Source organism: Anarhichas minor, unplaced genomic scaffold (genome assembly GCF_050575085.1).
Source record: "Anarhichas minor isolate MPS153535 unplaced genomic scaffold, ASM5057508v1 ptg000030l, whole genome shotgun sequence".
NCBI lineage: Eukaryota > Metazoa > Chordata > Actinopteri > Perciformes > Anarhichadidae > Anarhichas > Anarhichas minor.
This window is the reverse complement of record NW_027466476.1, coordinates 1,900,670-1,921,719: the sequence shown is the minus strand read 5'-3', so window position 1 is coordinate 1,921,719 and position 21,050 is coordinate 1,900,670. Positions and strand designations below refer to the sequence as shown.

At 42.3% G+C, this 21,050-nt stretch overlaps 2 protein-coding genes across 7 annotated transcripts; both read left to right on the top strand.

Moving 5' to 3' along the window:
- The first annotated feature begins 4,458 nt into the window (after positions 1-4,458).
- On the top strand, positions 4,459-7,790 carry polr3d (polymerase (RNA) III (DNA directed) polypeptide D). The gene is made up of 9 exons (XM_076104277.1): positions 4,459-4,586; positions 5,197-5,364; positions 5,473-5,516; positions 5,605-5,765; positions 5,881-6,005; positions 6,389-6,557; positions 6,694-6,941; positions 7,023-7,175; positions 7,336-7,790. The coding sequence occupies exons 2-9, from the start codon at positions 5,203-5,205 to the stop codon at positions 7,450-7,452; spliced, it is 1,179 nt and encodes a 392-aa protein (XP_075960392.1). The 5' UTR covers positions 4,459-4,586; positions 5,197-5,202; the 3' UTR covers positions 7,453-7,790.
- A 500-nt stretch (positions 7,791-8,290) lies between these two features.
- LOC142964121 (glycerol-3-phosphate acyltransferase 4) lies at positions 8,291-20,501 on the top strand. Of its 6 annotated transcripts, XM_076104274.1 has the most exons (15): positions 9,687-9,826; positions 10,192-10,299; positions 10,384-10,716; positions 10,870-11,057; positions 12,603-12,672; positions 12,763-13,063; positions 14,078-14,152; positions 14,246-14,335; positions 16,828-16,921; positions 17,035-17,150; positions 17,364-17,419; positions 17,536-17,621; positions 17,747-17,875; positions 17,990-18,069; positions 19,072-20,501. In XM_076104274.1, exons 4-15 carry the CDS (start codon positions 11,052-11,054, stop codon positions 19,178-19,180), a joined length of 1,212 nt encoding a protein of 403 aa, XP_075960389.1. In that variant the 5' UTR covers positions 9,687-9,826; positions 10,192-10,299; positions 10,384-10,716; positions 10,870-11,051; the 3' UTR covers positions 19,181-20,501. The 6 variants fall into 6 exon arrangements, with proteins under 6 accessions (XP_075960387.1, XP_075960386.1, XP_075960389.1 ...); XM_076104272.1 differs by lacking the exons at positions 10,192-10,299; positions 10,384-10,716; positions 10,870-11,057 and adding exons at positions 8,291-8,448; positions 9,235-9,436 and having other exon boundaries at positions 9,529-9,826; XM_076104275.1 differs by lacking the exon at positions 10,192-10,299 and having other exon boundaries at positions 9,704-9,826; positions 10,541-10,716.
- The last annotated feature ends 549 nt before the right edge of the window (positions 20,502-21,050 follow it).

The window sequence follows — 21,050 nt, the reverse complement described above, 5'->3', positions numbered from 1 at the left end:
CTTCAAAACAGCTGAGCTGAGTGAACTCCTTGCAGCTCGTGGGAAATCTTGCAGCAGCTTTTACACTGTTGTGGCAGAAACAGGGGGAGATTTAAGTAGCTATCAGTCGCAGGTGATGTATGATCATATTTCCTTTAGTTGCCCATCAGTGATTCGATCCAGACTGCTGCACATAGCCTTGAGTGTCGGGCCGGGTGCAATCTATTGTTGAGCCTGTATCTGTGTTTGATTAGCTGTCACCATCCCTGTCACAAACTGATAGTAAGTCTCTGCAGCATGTGCACAATGGTCATCTCCTGTTTGTCTGGTTTGCTTGTAATTTTCATCCATCTTAAACGTGTCATTGCAATCATCTCCTCCTGTATTGATTACTGATCCAGTAAAAAGCATTTTTTTTTCCTCCTTATTTCTCCAGCATCTCCACTCCACGCTTTATTAAAGTCGCACTCACACTGAGAATATGATAATCACAGATGTGCCTAAAAATAACTCCAGCAATAGTACAAAGAAAATCACAGCACGCTCATTTTGTTGCCTTGTATGATCCTACAGATGCCTGGTGCAGTGTCATTGTCTGACTGTGGGGTTCTTAAGGTATTCTCCAGTCAGTGTGATGGACAGGCTGCAGCACCTCATTAAAGCCTGTGAACTGTGAAATTTGTGCGGTAGCTCGTTCACACGGGGGCCAGAGGAGAGGGCTGTTGCATCACGCATGTGTGATTCCACGCGTCCATTTTCCAGCTGCCGTTCCCGTTTCTAAAACACGGTGCCTGTTTCAGAGATAGAAACTGGGGCAAGAGGAGATTCTCACAGGACAACTCATCAAAGCCCCCCCATGTCTCTGTGTGTATTCCACTTTTGGATCGAGTACATGTGAACACAGTTCAGACGCAGGTCTCCGTACCAGATACACAATGCCGTCGCCCTGATTGATACATCAGCCTGTAAAAGAAATGTGAGCCAATTATCTCTGCTGCAAAACCATCTTTGATAGCCGGTTGCTCCAAATCAATCAACTGGGTCTAACTCATAATTATATCAGGGACTCACATATGAATTCATAATTTATCTGGAAGTGTGTATTTGGGCTGTTAGAGCAGTTACATTTCTTTCACCAGCAGAAATCTAGCTGTTATCTCTGTGAGGCAGCATCATGAAAGCAGCTGCTGCATTCATGCATATGGAGCAGGGCACAGAAAGCAACTGTGCTTCAAAGTCACATTTTCCTCCGAGGAGAAGACTTTACACGTTTAGATGGTTGCACCAGGGAGGATAAGAGGCAGGATTTTCTCATACATGTTTTAAACTAAAGAGGTTGAAATGGCCACAGAATGAAACACTGGGCAATGTTCAAAGTTCAATAAACACGCTGTTAAACAGAGATATTGTGTGACTAATACAGTTTGAAACAATAAACCCCCTCGCACAATTAAACCAACCACTAAGATTTAGGAAAATGAGCATTTACATGAAGCAGTCAATGCTGCTGTATGAAATATCCTGGCAGTCTCGTGTAAAATGGCATTCATGGGATGTAATAAATGTCCAAAGTTGGCAGTAAATGTCATCGCACATGCGTGTTTGTATCAACGTGCAAATAAAACTCATGTACTAACACCCCAACTACTGTATTCATCTGACTTTGTGCCTCCTACTTGAGAAATACACAAATGAAATGCCCCATTAGATTGTCTGATCTCCACAGCTTCATACAGTGGGAGTACAATATAATAGATCTATTTTCTGAGCACTACAATCTATAAGAAAGCTGATACTTACTTGTTTGAGGCTCAAATTGTTAGATGGTGATGGGAGAAAATTACAGCTTGGCAAAAATCTACTATCTTCTTTTTCCGCTTTTCTACCTGCCTCCCCTGCTGCAGTCGATGATAGATCCCACCAGGAAAACTGATTAGGAGGTGAAACGAACACACAGCCTCCTCTCTCAGTCTGTTTCTCTCTCTCAGTCTCTGTGTCACACAAACACTCTAACCTCCCCCCTCCACTTCACTCCCCCACTCCCCCTCCCAGTCTCATTTTTGCCCTGGGCTCCTAAGGACGATGTTTACTTGACTCCTATATGCAGCCACACAGGGTGAATTAAATCCTAAACGAAGCAAGAAATGAGAATTTTTGCCAACAGGAGTGTGACCACAGTGAGACACTCACTCAACCTCGTCAGCATCGTTCTCTCGCCAGCCAGTCATACACAACACATCAGTTGCCAGTAAGCCATACCCTGAAGCATTAAATCCACGCACACTGATGTAGAGTAACCACTTGCATAAATGTCCTCTCTCAGATATGGAGACATTATCGACATGAGGGCTGTGAGGGGAAAACATGAGCCATTTGTTTACACGCTCCACTGGCTGCTGCGCATGCAAAAGAGATTATACTGAGTGATGTCCTAGGAAATTACACGGAGCTCCATCAAGACCTCAAAAATATAGATGTGCCAACTGTTATGCCATATGGACTAACTCCACAGGCCATCGTTCCACAGCCCAACCGGAAGCGAGGGATGCCACCGTGTAAGTCCAAAGTAAGCAGATTTCCCATGAGTTTCAGAGGGATGTTTTTGGTTAAACCCTGGGTTCAACCTCATGGGGACAACTTCATTTAGGATTTCAGAAAGGGATTAAAGAGACCCTTCCCAGATTAATGGCTATAATCTGCTGCTAAAACAATTGGTATGGGCGTAGAATAAAGACAAATAACAAAAGGATGAACTGATAGTGAGAGTGCAGTCCTTTCACAAACACATAATATTTGAGTTTAAAAACTGACAAAGATATATTGCTATAATTCCACAGGCCGTGTGCAGTATTGAAAAGCTTCATTTATTTCCAGCCAGCCACAGAAAATTGATACCCTCAGAGTGTAATTAAACTGCAATCATCCATCATTAGTCATGGCATGACAGTCTGCCTCGGCCCAAATGACCCTCTGAGCTCCAGAGGTGGGAATAGCTGGTTTGTTAAGGGCTGGCTGTGTGTCTGTTCTGAAGAGAATTTGGCTCCACGCATTTCCCCATAAAGCATTTGTGATGTCCTTAAACCGGATGATAACGTTTATATTTCAATGATGCCTAAGCATTTGCAGTTTCTAAAAGTGTTGTGGATTCATCACAACCCGCCCCCTGCACATCATGACACAAATCCAAAGGTCCATGCATTATCAGCAGGACCAGACACCACCGGGTTGGAGTGACCTGAAGCATTAAACTATAGTCAGAAGCAGCCTGGAGCCGGGATTTATTTCTCCTTGTCGTTCCTTTGGCAGCAGATCCTGGATCCTGCAACAACTTGCACTTTACAGACGTACAAGCATAACATTTGTATTTCTTTGCACCAAATCATGCACACATTTAACAAGTGTGCTGTCGTTATGAACATGAACAAGTAATTAATTTATTTTGATACATAGGGCTTCGCATTACTGGATTTTCAATCATGGTATACACTGAAAAAATGTGTACATTTGAAAAAGTCACCTATACAATAAAACAAAAGGGAAATATATCTACAGTAAATTATAATGATGTTGTGATGTGAAACTATATTGTCTTGTATTGTAGCTGTAGATATCACTTCAGTGTGCTGTTAAGTGATGCTTTTCTAAGAGAAGGGAATAATTAATGCTTCTGCCTTTGGTCATCATAAGTACATAACTAAAATGTTTCTTGTGTGCTGCCAATAGCACCAATAGTCACACATAGATTTGCCCTCAACCAAATGGTGTTCTTTAACTTTTAAAAATCTGCATGGAAAACCAGTTGAAAGAAGAGAATAACTCGTTGTGTAGATTTGTAGAAAAATGTCCCAGAATTAAGTTTATGAATACAATGTTGCTGTTACTATCAAGTGTTGGAGCTTAGACCACTATAAATAAATACTGAACCTGTAAAAACATATATAGTGAAAATAATAGGCTAGTCTACTCTGCTCATTCCTCACCAAACTGCAGGATTTTTGCATAGAGTTCTTGATACATTGATATGGCACTGTGTATGTTATTAATGTATGTATATTATTATCTATTGGCACTGTGTTGGCCTTTAATATTTTGCTTGACTTTTAGCAGGTGAGCGCTATTTATTCACATTATATTGGCCTAGCATGTTGCCTTAACAGTCAAGGCTTAACTACAGTAGTCTATGTGTATATGGCTCGTGCCTGAATAATAATTCATCTCAAAGAGTGTATTCATGGCATTGAATAGTGAGCCGTGAGCATTAACCTACATTCCTTTCATTACGCTGACTGCGCACATTATCATAATTTTTCTAAGAACTCAGAATATATAGGGCAAGTAAAAAAACATAAACGAAATTCTCCAAAGCCGAGATCATTATAATATTTATCCATACGATAGTTGAATTGATTTCACGATTGATATTCATGCGGGTTTTTCTGCGCAGGTTTGATGCACGTGAACTCACAGGCTGATGACACTGCGGAAGTGTCATGGCGCCGCGCGTCATGCCGAGTCAGAACCAGCTCTAGCCTAAAACAACTTGCAATGACTCTTCTCTCGCACGTTAGGACGTAGTATTGAATTGGGACATCCGAGTAAATCATAACGTAAGTATCCGGAGAAGCACATCGTGTCAACAGCTTTTCTTGACAACCTTAACGTTCAATAATACTTGTAGTGCATCCTTGTATTCGTGTTTTAATTTGGCCACGTGTTACTGAATTTTCGCCGTTGTTGACGTCATATCATTCAATATTACAAGCCGAAGTCGTGACATAGAAAAAGTTTAAAGTGACCATTGACTTGAATAGTTAAAAATAGCTGTCAGTTGTTTATGTCACTGGATTACATGCGTAACTGTGGTAAAAAAGCAGAGGCCCCTTTCTGAGAAATAACTGCATGTCTCCATTCAGAATAACACTGATCAATATAAATGCTGTAAATTTAACAATATAGAATAATATGATAGGATGTTTAGTTTTTTCCTGAACAGATTCATTTGCCAGCACGTGTAGGTGACTTTAGTGTAGCACTCTTAAGTAAACAAAAATAAATACATCATCCTTGCTGTCCATTATTAAGTCAGTATACCTCTATCTGTTCTTCTGTCCACACTATAACAATAAATCAGCTAAGAACATCTGAGTTTGATTCATATTATTAATAATCAGTCACACATGTACGAGGTCTTTATTCCTTTTTGCCACATGTCTCCAGTCTAGGATGGCTGATTCAGGCTCCGGTGACCCCGGTGGTCAACGTGTGCCGACCCCTGCAGGCAGCGGCAGAGGAGTGCTGATGGGCCGCCGACCCCCCGCTGCCGTCTCCACTGGCCGGCTCCCCTCAATGCGGTCAAGAGACCTCACCCTGGGAGGAGTGAAGAAGGTAACGTGCTGTATCTCACTGTCGGTAACAATCATTGTCCAGGATTGCTTCTGCTTTTTCCCATCCTTTAATACTAGTTTTGTATTTTTTTAAATTTTTTTTTTTTAGAAAACCTTTACACCCAACATTATTGGCAGGAAAGCCAAAGAAGAGTAAGTTCTCAGCTGATCAAAAGGAAAAATAACAATAGATTCAACTATGTTTTCGACTGTTGGTCAATGACGTTGTCTGTTGTGACAGAACAAAAACAGAAGGCGGGCAGAGGAGAGACAGGAGGGATGCTGGTCGAGGTCGGGGTCGGGGTCCGAGAGATAGAGGCAGGGGCCGAGATCGCCCGGACGTCATCCAGTCCCACTCTATTTTTGAGCAGGGGCCGGCAGAGCAGATGATGAAAAAGAAAGGTAGGAGTCCAGCTGGAGGACCACTCCCTCTATACTGCTGTAGTTACACAGTCTATATTACACATGCTTGATTGTGTCTTGTCTTGGTTTAAAAGCATCCCTCTATCATACACAGGTGCCTATGAGAATGTGAGAGAAGCTCCGAGCGTGGGACCTTTGCCCATCATCAATATTAAGAAGGAGAAGAGAGAGACGGAGGAAGAGACCAAAGAGATACTTGCCAAGCTGGAGCGAGATACTGTAAGTCGCTTGGTTATCCTCTTTATTAAAGTTACCGCGAGGTTATGAAAGAGTCTCAGTTTAATACTGATGTTTCTATTTGACTTGTATAAGTAAACGAGACTATCGACGAGAAGATTGGCCATCTCTGTACAGTTATTCTCCCGGTTGTATTGCTGGGCCGGCTGTAGGGAAGCGAGGCACGGGAGAACCAGGACTAAGCGGGGCAGACTGTCGCACCCTGCTGCAGTTAAATCAGAGGTTTTCTAAAGGGACTCTGCTTCTTTGAAACACTACCGCTTTTGTCCATAGGGACTGCCAAAATCAACACAAAAGTTCCTCGTAGTAGCTTTATTTTGCATTTCGCTGAAATGTAACTTTTCTTCTCCTTTGCATTCTTCCAGTTTATAGACGACCCCTTCCTGAGGAGTGAGCAGAGGAGCTGCCCTGTCCAGCTTCCTCTTGCTGTATCGGGATGGGGATTCACGGAGGAATTTAGTAGCGCTGCCGTTAAAATTGAGGAGGTGGAGGAGGATGCTGAACCCATGGAAGGAAGCGAGATAAAACTAGAAGGTGTGGTATCTATGTAGCAGTTTCCAAGTCAGCAGCTTCCAATATGTATGATAGTTTGTGAAAGCGGGAAATAAATAACAAGCATGTTGTCCGCGCAGCTGCTCTCTTTTAAAAGGACACTTTATTTTCTCCTCAGTGAAACAGGAGCCTGAGGAAACCGAAATCAAGAAGTCAGAAGGAGCTTTCAGGCCCCCTCCTCTCCCTGAGCCTGAAGTTCTCCCTGAGCTGCTGCACCGATGGAGTCTGAGCAAAGGGGAGGAGCTCTTCTTCATGCAGATGCCGGACACGCTGCCCGGCCAGCCCCCGACTCAGGAGCACAGGCCGGTGAAAACAGAGGTGAAGTCAGAGGACGGGCAGTCCGTGCTTCTGAAAACAGAATCTCAGGTAAATGTAGTTGTCGTCTACATGTCGAATACACGATGATCTTTGGGGAATGTGTGTAAGCCGTGTTTTCATTTCAAACAGGAGGAGGAAGCTGAAGACACCAACTGCAATCTGAAAGACCTGCGGGAGGGTCTTGTGGGAAAGATGCTGGTGCGGAAGTCTGGCCGGGTCCAGCTCATACTGGGACAAGTGACGCTCGATGTGTCTCTAGGAGCATCGTGCTCTTTTCTTCAGGTGTGATCCCACTATTGATGTCTCTGTTTGTCCTCATACTGAATCTTTTTTTGATACAGTGCAACTTGTGTTTTCCAGTGTCTCTAGATATTTGTTTTATATCAATTCTTAACATTTCTGACATGCTTTTTCTTCTTCTCACCCCCCTTTGTTTTCTCAGGAGTTGGTCTCTATTGGTACGGAGGGAAGAACGGGCAACTTGACTATATTAGGGAATATCAAACACAAGATGGTTTGCTCCCCAGACTTTGAGGCTCTCCTGGAGAGCAATGCTTGACGCTTGTCAGAGCAGTGGAGGACTGAGTGTGATGTTGACAAGATGTTCACTTTCACTATGGACTGTTGGAACCTGACATCCAGTACAAGATGGATGTTGACTGTGCGTCTGTGTTTTCAGAGTGGCTATAATATTATATCGAAATACACTATCTATAAATATGAAACATAACTGAGGTTTTACTTTATTCTATTGGAATAGGCATGTTAATTCAGGATTTGAAGGTCGAAGGGTGAATGATGTGCCAAATTTCAGTTCAGTTTTCATTTTTGTTTATCCGAGATTACTTGAGAAGACTGTACATGGATGTAAATGCAAATAAAAAAACGTTTTTGTTATTACAGTATTTTAGTGTCAAATTATTTTAAGTGTTTGTTCACTCAAATTACAAAAAATAATCAAATTATCTCACTTACTTCTAGTGACCATGCAGATAAAGGTTTTGTTTTTGTTTGCTTAGGTTTTATATATGTAAGATGGCGATCCACACCTTGGCCTTTTGTTTCTGCTGATGGAAGCATTGAAGAATTAGAATTTAAAAAATGTAACACGGGGACACAGCGTGTTACCCAGCCTACTGCTCTTCTCTTTAGAATTGAAAGTCTAAAAATATGCTTTTTTCTGCTTTATTTGAATGCATCCGTTGCAGCGTATATATTTGCCTTCTCAGTAGAGTGACTAAGTTTCTCATGATATCGCATGAACACCCGCTCATCAAAATATTGCTCTACAGCGCTCCTAGTGGTCACACATTGCACAATATATTTGTTTGTATGTTACTGCAGTACATCATTGTGGCCAGCAGGTGTCAACGTAGAGCTGAGTGTGATCAGCCGAGGGCCGGCCGGTGGTTTCTAATACGTAGCCAGCTACGAGCCGCCCGTTGTCTGCCCATGTTGTTCTCCGGGTGGAGTTTGGCTACAGTCCGCAAGACAAAGACAACTGAATGACCAGTGAAGCCTCACTGTACCGGCGCCGGACGTAACGGGACTAACGGTTAGTTAACTATTAAGTCAATTAAACTAGTTACATGCGGTAGGACTTGTTGGTTTATGAAAGTAACCGGTGAGATACTCGGAACACGTAACGTTAACTTACTCAAACCAAGCTTGTATTAAAACGGTTGGCTCAGCACTTCGTGTAACGTTACACCCGGACGGTGCTCTCGAGGGCTGGGCGCGACCTAGCTGAACGAAGTGGAGCACGCCAGGGGGACACAACGTAGCATACCCGTTAGCTCGTTAGCTCTGGAGGCCATAAGCTAACTTTAGACGCAAAATCTTCCGCGTGGGTACAGGAAGTCTTGAGTCTCGAGACCCACTAGTAGCTGCGGTTGTGCTTGTGTGCTATTTCCATTTGTTGCTAAATGAAGCGTTGACCGTTAACCGTTGGTAGTGATGAGTCTGAGCTAACCCAGTGTGGCGTTACTCTCGTTAGCATCATCACAGTCGATGAGGACGGAGGGCCTCTAACGTTATCTCTGCACTGATGCTGGTAACAGTAACGTTAGCTTATAAAGTTATCTGGCCGTTCACTGAAAAGGGATACATTACAATTATCACCCTTTTCCCCTAGATTAGTGGTATCCATAGCTTTGGAGAAAAGCCAGAGCTAGCCTCACTAACTTCCCATACCGGTATTCAGAATTTACAACGTTCAGAGGATAGTGACGCATGGACACGCTTTTCTGCCCTGAACTAATAACTCGCACTACTTTGGTCCTAGAGGACACAATGTTGTGAGATGCATCACTCTGATCGTTTTGTTTCTACATCTTCACAGGCACAGGTCTGCGGATCCCCCGGAGCTTCACGACGAGAGGACCACCTGCTGTGCCCGGTTGTTTCATTGTTTACATTTCTGTCACCAGCAGGAGGTTTTTGCTCAAATAGCAAACATCTGCAAAAAAAGGACCTAACTTTATTGACTTCACGTTGCCTTTCCTGGAATTGAATTCAACTTGAGTTTCAGGAACCGATTGATGGTGAAGATGATGAAATTCGTTAATATTGCCCAAGAGGGCAACAACCTCCAGATGCTCACTTCTACTTGTATTGATTCTCTGTTCAATGCTAGGAGCTCCATCCCCTAGTCTTCTTGATGAAGGCCTTTTTCTGACAAAAGATCAGGGCCACTTGGGGCCAGAAGGTGAAGTGCTGTAGCTCCTCTGCCATCTGATTTCAAACAGTTTGATAGAAACGTCAAGATGGAGCTCTTCTTCAACCCTTTCGACAACTTGGTGTGTATCCTGCTGGGCATCTCCTTCACCGTGTGGTTCACCCTGCTGTTGGTCTTCATTATCGTGCCGGCCATCTTTGGGGTGTCCTTTGGCATCCGACGTCTCTACATGAAAACCTTATTAAAGCTCTTTGAGGTAAGCGCTTGCTGCACAATGGCTTACTACTTTTTGTACAATTTTAACTTGAGTTTTAGGTGATTGATGTGTGATGAAGGTGCGTGCACTGTATACACACAATGAAGAAGTATGTCTCCAGGTCTGCTTCTATTCTTGCACAGTTATGATTATCTGTCTCCTGCTCCTTTCTAACACCCTGTTGTTCAACAAACCATAGACAGTAAAAGTTATTCAAGGACAGCCTGTATTTGCTTTTGCTGTACATTTTCTCCGCCCTTTCAATCAGCAGGTACCTGTATACAATATACGTTTTTAAGGCTGTAGTTGGTTGAGTAAGTCTTTTTTTTTTTTAGAAATGTGCTGACCTCACATGTGCATTTCAGGATATTGGTGAGCTTCATGCTTGTCTTTAGCATCCGACCAGTGGACATTGTATTCACAGGCAGATACAGATCAGCATCACAGCCACAGGGCCATTCTTCCCTTTTTATGTAAGTGGGGGAAACAGTGGTACTGTTGTAACTGTTGTGTGTGAGCCTGGAGTATTAATGATGTGCTGTTTTTTTGCTTTCTAGAAATGAGTTTGAATCACCAGTGATGGCAGCAATGCATCGGCTTCATTGTGCAATGAGGCCCAGTTTTGAGATGTCGGCTTTATTTACCATTAGACTCCAGACGCCGTTATCCAGTTTCCCTTCTTGTGCTTTCTCTCATGCATCTTCACAAGTAAAGCTGTCATCGCTTCCCAGCCTGACCTCTGAGAGCACATCTTGTGCCAGAAATACATGGACCAGTGGGAGATATGAGACGGTCTTAGCTCATGATTGCTGTAACTACCAAGAGATGTAGAGAAAAGGTCAAAGGACAGATGCAGTAAAGACTGTGCGAACCTGAAGCAATGTTTTCTGGTTTGTACTATTTTAATATGCGCCATTGCTTGCAACGGTCTCCATTGCAGGCTTGTTGAATACAAAAAAAAGTGTTTGTCTAGGGCATGATTAGGTGTAACACCAAGACCTTTTGCAATTAGTTGCTCAACGTTAGTTTGTGTTGCTGTGCAGCTCTGGAGCCACATGCGATCGTGACGGACTGGCTTTATATTGTTCCTGTTCCAGCAGCAGCTCTCTGTGCTCCTCCTCTCTCCAGCCAAAGAATCTTGTCGACTGCAGCTGCTTGTTATAAAGTTGATTTAGTATGACGACTTGTCACGCCACGATTTAACGGTAGCCCAGCTGCAAAAGGAATGTTGGTATGTGGATATGCTGGTAATGTGCCTGCGTATTAGATTTACGTAATTATGACCAGGATGTATCCATCAAATGCAGATGTCACTACTGTAGGCTGAATGTCATTAGTCTGCTTTTCAGACTGTTAGTGAAATATCTATAGATTTAAGTTGGCTGTCAGAGTGTATCTCTGAAACAAAGTCGCACACAACATGGGTTTCAATTTGCCCAAAGCCGTAAAACTTGTCTCTACACCAAATAAAGTAAAGTAAGTAGGAATATGAAAATAATCTGATCTAGAGATGGCGTCTGCAAGCAATATCACGGTGTCACTCAAATATATATATATATTTATATATATATTTTGCAAGTGCCCCAAGCCAATTCTAGTGTTTTCAACTTGCATGCCCGCTGAGCATTATTGTCTTTGAGAATACTTACAACCATGCTTTCAACTTTGTTCAACTATACCCTGATATTGGTTGGTGCACCTAAATCTCTGAAGTCATCGTGTGCTGTGGTGTGAACTATAGTCTGAGGCTGTTGGCCAAGAGAAAAAGCATCCAACGCCTCCCCGGCCATAATTTAACCCCCGAGCTCTGCTGCTTGTCTTACAGCTAGAACACTGTGTCCTTTTCCTGCCTCCTCAGTTAGGGACGCACCAATCCGGCCTTTTCTGTCCCGCTAGCGATACGGATAGCTGAGCTTTGGGTATCGGCAAATACGGCGTACCAATCAAATACCAGTTATTAATTAATAAGCTGTGTGCCTCACTGTGTGAAGTCAGGCTCGATTTAAACATTGCTTTCCCAACTTAATAAAACTAAATTGACTTATCTGGTTAAATGACGGTAAAATAATAAATACAAATAAATGCAACAAATAAATACATAGATATGAATTTACTAAATGATTTATTATTATAATAGTAAATCATACACTAGGAACTTGGTGGAAAACCTTTCAAATTAACCGTTAACCTTTTAATTAACCTTTTTAATGCAGCAACAAATTGGTGAAAACTTAAACAGGAATAAACATTCTAGTATGTAAAGTATCTAGTATATAAACATCTTATTGTCACAGCTTCTTGAGTCAGTATTGGACTGATATCGGTGCATCCCTGCTCTCAGTGGACACCGGTTTGTTGTTATCTACGTATTGAACAGTGGGAAGTGGGCTTTATAATGTTGTCTTAATAGAACACAGCTGTGGTCACAGATAAGACTTATTATTGACCCAGGTCAGGACGAGGTCAACTTCTGAGAACGTGGTTTCCTCGACTTTGTGGAAGTTTTGCACTGTGAGGGTTTACAACATTAACAACTACACTCAGATAAGCATGAGAAAACCTGAGCAGGAAACAGCTGGGACTCTGATCATAAAGAAGAACTTGCTGGGAGTTTCTTGAATCTTCAGTTTTAAAAACTATGTATATTACAACAGTTTGCTTGTAGGGGCAGCTGGTTGCTACAGGAGCCACAATAAACACTTTGATGTGAGCATGCTGAATTTCCATGTATTTTGGGACACTTGTATTCTAACACACACCTTTGTCTTTATTATAGTGGGCCACACTAAGGATAGAGAGAGGAGCAAAAGAAAATAATCACCACTTGTACAAACCCTACTCCAATGGTAAGATGTGCTGTCTGTGTGCGTGTTCAAGCGCTGTATTTGTTTTAGAGACGAGTGTGGCTGACGTCCTTTCTCTCTGAACCGTTCCAGCCATCATTGCCAAGGAGCCCACCTCCTTGGAGCAGGAGATCAAGGAGATCCGGCGGAGCGGCAGCAACAGAGACCTGAACTCGGCCCCCGAGTTTGAGATGTCCGACATCTTCTATTTCGCTCGGCGAGGAGTGGCGAGCATCATGGACGACGAGGTGACCAAGCGGTTCTCCGCTGAGGAGTTGGAGTCCTGGAACCTGCTGACCCGCAGCAAAAACAACTTCCACTACATCAGCCTGAGGCTGACCGTCCTCTGGGGGCTGGGCCTGCTGATCCGCTACGGCTTCCTGCTGCCTCTCAGGTATTAGCAGTACCTCCAGCATAGAGGTGGTTTTAGATTGTACTAGGTAAAATACTGTTTAGTTTTGTTACACCGAGTGTATCTTTGTCTGCAAATCAACCCAGTGAGGTGGCGTGACTCTGTTTGAGGAGTCGCGGTTGAATAAGAATTATGCCACCTGTGCATGGTGGGTAATCCAGGAAGCCTGGGAGTTTGAGGGATAACATCCAAAAACACAAAGCCAGACCGGCCGAAGAGCCATTACCTGTGCATGGCCACGGGGGCTGAATGCAATCCCAGCATGCATTAGACTAGAAGTAGGGTACAGGGCTAACACGTACACATTCACAGCCAATTTAGTGGGCAACCCACCTGTACAAAAATAACTAGATTTTGGGCAGACTGTATTAGGTTTCTGTCTGCTGCAGAACACACAAGGAACATTAAGTGTTGGCACATGCAGTGAGATCCTCATTCGGGCCGTAGACAGTCACGGGGACTCTACTAAGCCTGGCTGGCTCACTTCCAATCACCAGTGGGGAGACGAATCAGGCCACCGCTGTACAGACATGCATCATTCTAGTGTCCCATTCTGTTAATAGATTCTCTCGTTGAATATATTGACCCGGCTCACTCACGAGCATGAAACCTTCACCTCCCTCGTGTTTGTCGAGTTTAATCATCACCTTCTCCAACCCGGATGATTGGTTCATCCAGATTAAGTCAGCTTGTTGGCCAGTTTAATCATCTCCTAATATGCCCTTCTGGAGTCTCAGTGTCTCAGGGGGGAGGGGGGGGGGGGTAGAGGAGAGTGTGAACGTTTTAATTGATAACCACAACCCTTTAACTGTTGAGTGGTTGGAAGGAAAGGGATCGCGTTCTTGCTTTTTAAATGCCAGTAAAATACTAATTGGTTTTAAATTTGTTCAGCCAAAAAGTGGAATCCCTCCGCTCTGTGTTTTTACAGAAATGCTGCTGCTTGTTAACAGATTCCCTGGTGTAGAGTTAGGTGTAACCGGCCCGTTTGTGTTTCAGGGTAACTCTTGCCTTCACTGGTGTCGGCCTCCTCGTGTTCCTCACCTGTGTTATTGGGCTGCTGCCAAATGGAAGGTAAGTCTGCTTTTAATTCATCCAAATTATTTAGATTTGGCGTCTTGACACACAAAGTACATCATGCTTTCTTTCGTATGCTCCTTCCTGCAGGTTAAAAAACTTTCTCAGTCAGAAAGTCCATTTGATGTGCTACAGAATCTGTGTCAGAGCTCTCACTGCCATTATAACCTACCATGACAGGTAAGACACCTACGCCCTGGTTCCACACCTCAACAAGTTATGTGACTAGGAACTTTAGTTGGGCTTGAAACCATTCCAAATCCTTTTGTTTGACTCCCCATCGACCTGTATTAGTTGAACACTGCAGTAGTGGAGCAGAAAGTCTACCGTCCTTATCAGAAAAGGACAGGATGTGTAAAAGGGGCGATGACGCACATGTGGGAGTTGCTTTGATGGTCTCTGAAATACTGTATTCAAACAGATGAGTCGGGTAATCTAATCAGGTCAACATACATAATGGAAGCAATAAGATGAGTCATAGAAGCTAGACTGGTTTCCTTAAACCACACTGACATTTGGGACATAAAGACGTGTCTATTTTTGATTTCATCGAGGCTTATAATATGCATAACATGGAGGTTCTTTGCAATGTTCCTGCAATACCTAGTTCATACTCTGATTTCTCCACCAGTCAATCGAACAAAGGTTAGCAGGATGGCTGCTGCTGGTTGATTGCTTCCCTGTTTTTTGTTGTTGTTGTGTTTTAACACTTGCTTCAGTTTTCCCTGCAGTTTCTCAACCTTTTGGTCAATTTCTCTTCTTTTTTTCTGAAGTAACTTAGTTAATGCTCTGCAAAAAGCCTTAAAAGTCGGTTACAGTGTCGCTGTTGATTATTGACACAAAACGAAATCCTGTTTTTATTGGGACAGAGCTCTGCACTGAATGTCACATGTTCACTGTAGTGGAAGTAAATACATTTGGCAAACCAAAAAGATAACCTGCATAAAATGACAAGTAGTGTCAATGGTAAAATAGGATCTTAAAATTTGATTTATGCTTTTGGCAAAACCAAATTTTTTCCAGAATTTTTTTTACGCAAGCAGACATTTTTAAGAGAAAGCATGTTGCACCTCGTAGCTTTCCAAATGCCTTGACATTTGAGCTGAAGTTAACCTCTGAACTACTTAATGTTTGACAGTTGTCATACATTTGAATCCAGGGGGATATAATATAAAATCCCAAAGCCACTCAAATGCTCATCTTGTTCACATCGTCCAATTCTTCTTCTGTCTCAAATATGATCCGCAGCACTGTGACAGGAAATGGGTCTGTGATGTTACATCATGAGGGATGACTTGTCTCTGGAGAGCAGAAACCAGGGCGTGTTAGCGCTGTGCTAGTGAGCACCCAGAGTGTCAGTGTGAGAGGGAGGGAGCCTGAGGTTAGACACAGACCGTCTACACATTCGTACTCGGTGCAGGAGGCATATGAGCCTATAGGTGAAGCACAGAACCCTCGTCAGTAACGCTTCCTCATACACACAGCCACGGCACACTTATTTTCTCTACAAAAAGGGGGCGGGGTCAGTTAGGGATGAACATAGCGATGGCGTTTCCAGTGGTACATTATTATATCACGGTTTTGTTACAACAACCCATCTAACTTGGGTAAACACCTATGTGCAATGTACGTAACACAAGTCCACCTTCATATAAAGGTGTGCACGGGTCATACCATATATTATCTTCAACTATAATGTGTAATTCCAATTCCCACTTGTCCTTGATGTTCCAGGTATGTTTTGTCAGCTATAAGCTTTTTGTATATATGAGAGCCATGTTTTTTAGTTGGAAAGTGTTTTTCTGCTGTACTAATGAAGTAGTTTTCTATTTAATTTGGGTTCTTTGTGACCAACTCTCTTTCTTTGTGACTTGTGATGCCGTGTCTTGGTTTGAAGACGCCTATACAAGTCATTTGATGGAAGCGTAAATTGTGCTAAGACCTCTGTCAACCTTTTTAAAAGTGTGTATTTATCCATTTATTTTCAGCAGTACTGATTAGGACATGCCGCTACAGCCATCTTGTTAACTTTAAAACACGATGCTTGGAGACGCTGAATTCACTTCAGCTATTTTGCAAGCACACGTTTCACTTTCTTGAATGTTGCTGTTGGCTGTGACATTTTATCTTAACATTTTAGAATGTAAGAGGAACAGTAGATGGAGCTTGCATAGAGAGGAGGGGCACATGCAACAGGATGTGGAGGAGGAAGTTGTTGCTTTATCTATTTGCCCATCGACTGTAGTCTATAACAGCTGGTATATATATATATATCTATATATATATATATAGATAGATATCAATAGCACTCATAGGTGAGATAAGCATCATTTTTTGTGGCCTTCTGAATGTCTGCCTTCAATGCCTGGTGTGTTGTAACCCGTATTCCTCTCTTCTCTGGGGCTAAAAATACACCAGTGACAGAGAAAGTGTTGCTCTCTCTTTCTTTTTTTATGATTGTAACTCTATCTTTGGAATATGGACTCGGTACGTTCAGGTCCTGCATGCTCCGGGGGTCAAACCTTTTATATCCACAATTGTGTGTACCCATATTTTAATGGGGAATATAAAACGATTTGTTCATAGTCATATTGTGCACTAGAAGTGTATTTTGACCCTTGCTAACAGTCATGATACATAGCCTAACAGTGTTTCCGTCTCAACTGTTACAGCGAGAACAAACCCAAGAACGGAGGCATGTGTGTCGCCAACCACACCTCGCCTATTGATGTCATCATCCTGGCCAGCGATGGCTGCTATGCTATGGTAACTGTGCTGCTGCTTAGCAGGACCCCTACAGACACATCGACACTGGTCACTTGTTCAGTGGCAGCTGAATGTCTGTTGAAACCGTGCTTGTGTTTGTGCTGTGTCGTCAGGTTGGCCAAATTCACGGTGGCTTGATGGGGATCATTCAGAGATCCATGGTGAAGGCCTGCCCACACATTTGGTTTGAACGCTCAGAAGTCAAAGACAGACATCTAGTGGCCAAAAGGTAGCATTACAAGCTTTGTTTGTATTACATGTTTTGTTATTGTTCTGTTTTTCTGCAAGAGTTGTCATTTTGCATTTTAGTGTGAATCTTTTTTTTTTTTTTTTTCTTTTTTTTTTATATAACTTGTGTAACTGAAATCTAAGTTTTTATAGTTTATATTTCTTTAGTAAAGAGAGATTTTTAATTATAACCTACTTACACTTTGTATTGCAGATTGAGTGACCATGTAGAAGATAAATCTAAACTGCCCATTCTCATTTTCCCAGAAGGTGAGTTTGTTCGATTATCTGTTACAGGTACTTCTAAATCACACCATAGCCATCTACTTTTCCTAGAAAGGCCCAGAAGTCTCGTTTATTTCTCTATGAATATTCTAAATTTCCAGGTACCTGCATTAACAACACATCAGTTATGATGTTTAAGAAGGGCAGCTTTGAGATCGGTGCCACAGTCTACCCTGTGGCCATTAAGGTGAGTCTTTTTTAATGTTATTTTTACCTGCTACATCTAATTGTAACCATCGGCATTCTTTTTAGCAGTTTGTTCAAAATACTACTTGTCCTGAACCTTCATTCTACTGTGTTTGATCCTCGCAGTACGACCCTCGATTCGGAGACGCCTTCTGGAATAGCAGCAAGTTTGGGATGGTGAACTACCTGTTGCGTATGATGAGCAGCTGGGCCATCGTCTGCAGTGTGTGGTACCTTCCCCCCATGTCTAGAGAGGTGAGGCTCCATGGTTAACTCCATGGATGATCAATCAACATATTAACGGAGCTAATTGCTTTGTTATGACAACTTGTTTGCCTTTGTTGTATTCATATCGATCTTCTCCAACAGGAGGGTGAGGATGCTGTACAGTTTGCTAATCGTGTAAAGGCAGCCATAGCCAGGCAAGGCGGACTGGTCGACCTCCTGTGGTGAGAGAAAGACACATTCAGCTCAATGTTTTCTGTCACGTTCACATACAAACCCAAGACTGACTGAGGGATAATGAACACGCTTCAACACACTGGTTACTATTATTAATCCATGCCAGCAATTAGTAATTAACAGACAGTTGCACGGGTGTAATCAATGATATTATTTACCACTGAATCCATTTAGCTGATCCAGTCAAGTGGCCCTAGCATCGTGTGTGTTTATTCACTGCACTGGCTTATTGGGCCTCCTAATAGATCGCCCATCGTCAATGACAGTGTTTCCACCTGTGGGTTTCCTGCTAGAGTTTCAATGAGACGTTGTGAGCGAAGTTATGCAACATATCATTCTGTTCCTTTGACACTTTTATATGAAAATGTAATGCAAGCAGCAGTTTGCAATAATTAGAAGCGCTCTGAGAATATATTCTATTGCAGGCGACAAGTCACTGCTAAAGTCTGCTATGGTATTAATCACAAATAATAAAGATATTTATTAAATATAATAGATATATATATATATAGTATTTAAATTCAGTCCAATATTCTAATCTTTTGTTTCAATCACTGACAGGGAAAATTATTAGAAACAGATTACAATATAATAGAGCATTTTTACAGTTGATATTTTGACTTTGCAGTAATTATGCAGTTTGCTGTTCAGTGTACCGCCATCAGAGCCTCAATGACCATTGAGATGAATTTAACATCTCTTTGACAAAGTAAACATAAAGTAGTAAACACTACAAAGTTAGTAAAATAATGTCAAATTGCATTGCAATGGATAGGGGTGTCTATTTCTCTGGTCAGCTCAGAGTATGCACTGCATATCAAGTCTGTTGCTGTGTCAAAAACAGCACGTTTGTGATGGAGCGTATTTGATGAGCCTTTCATTGCTTCAGCAGAACCTGATAAGCAGTAGAATATGGGTGAATTGCATAATTGTGTCAACCCCATTAACCAAAACATAATTGTCGTCACCCATTTCAAACTCTTTTGTAGGGATGGAGGATTGAAGCGAGGAAAGGTAAAAGATACCTTCAAAGAGGAGCAGCAGAAGCTGTACAGTAAAATGCTGGTGGGCACCCAAGAGGACCGCAGTCGCTCCTGAAGGACATGTGTGGAGGTGGACTGGACCAGAGACCCACTTGGGCACCTCTGACTAAATGGGCAGTCAGCAGTGCTCCCTCTCTATAGGAGCTCTTGGACTGGAAATTCTCCCTCTCTGATGTCGACAGTACTCCTTTCGGCTTCCTCGGTCACTGCCTCAGCCAGGCTTGTTCAGTTTGCGTCGTTGTTACGGGTCATTCTGAGTCCGCTTCCCTTTGTGGGAATAGCTCCACTGAAGCCCTGCTTGCGTTAGAATGAAAGTAAGGTGCTCACAGAGAAGGAGCGTTGTCTTCCTTGTAAGCAGTCTTTTGTGGGAAAACTTGTATTGTTATCTATCATTGAGTTACTGTCTTTGTTTGGTATTTTCAGCTTTTTCATTTTCATTTAACTGTCATGTTTGTGTCACACAATGTTAGAGCTGATTATACTTGGGACTTAGAAGAGAGTTATTGTAGATCAGAACTAGTTTGTTCTAAAGCTAAAACCTGTGACTGAGTTGGGGTTTTGCATGACTGGGTTGTGCCCATGATTTGGGGCACAATGCCAGATTTTGTTACATTACAGATATTTTTATGGGCTTTTTCCAAGAGAAAAAAAACTTGTATTTTAAGCTTTGTGTTTTACATTAAGACTTGTATCTAAATATGTGATCACTGTAGGAGTTTCAGATGGGCTCTTCATACGTTTTATGTTTCTGTGTTTCTTCCAAGGAATGTGTGAACCCCTCACATTATGAAATGGAAACGGTGCACCCGCAGTTACTCGGATGGAGGTTTGTGTATTGAGGCAGATGTTCCTCCATGTTAAAGCTAATCATGAAGCATAACTGAAGTAAAAAGGGTTTAAAGTGCATTCAGTACGAATGCATTCGGGATGCTTTTAGCATTACCGCTTTAAAGCCCATTGCACACGTTATGACCATCACGATGGGTCTCCTGACTAAAATATTGTTATGTCAATTAGCTGATACACACTCATACTAATACACTTCATAACAGCCATCGTGTTCTACATTGGATTCCTGCTCATGAAGTGACCATCTTGCCTAATTTATTTTTAAGCGAACTCTGAAAGCTATTGTCTTTATCCCCTCCCCCCCCTCCCCCCCTCCCCCCCCCCCCCCCCTCCCCCCCTTACATCAGTGATCTTACTCCCATCCGGCAGCCTTTTCAAGGAGAGTGCTTCTGTACAGTAGTCTGGACTCCCCATCCGGCTGGAGATGAGGTTTCTCCCTCGTCCCTCTAGTGTACCGTTATCAGGAAGAGTCATTTGGATTGTGTCAAATCTGTTCATCAAAATAAATGTTCAAGAATGTGACTCGATCTTTGACTTAAGGTTTTTTTTTAAGTGCTTCTCTCACTTGATCATGATTGTTTTCCTCTGATACAGACACAAACATACAGCAGCATATGAAACCAGAAGAATATTTTAGATACACTTGAGTAACTTTAGAGTATTTGAAGGGATAGAAATTGTGTGGAATAAAACATTTAATTGATAAAGCATTGAATTCAACTTGTACCATTGCCAATTATTCGTCACAATCTCCTGCAAATTACACCAAATAATGTGTTACGTAGTGTCCAACCGATTCCATTTTATCCTAAGCATCTCATTTAATAGTTTAAGATCCGTTTCTTTCCCTGGGAAACATTTTCCAAAATGAAAGTATTTCTCATTTGATATTTTTAGAATTTATTGTTTTTGCTCCAAACAGAACTGCCTTAATTAGCTGCTGCTTTTCTTTGCTATTTTTGGCAAGCCAGGACTCTGGTGACGTTTCCTGTGTGATTTATTGTCCAGTGGGCACCAAGCTGCTATAACACCGTCTGGCTTTATTTGAAACCTTGTATATTTTGTATTCATTCCCT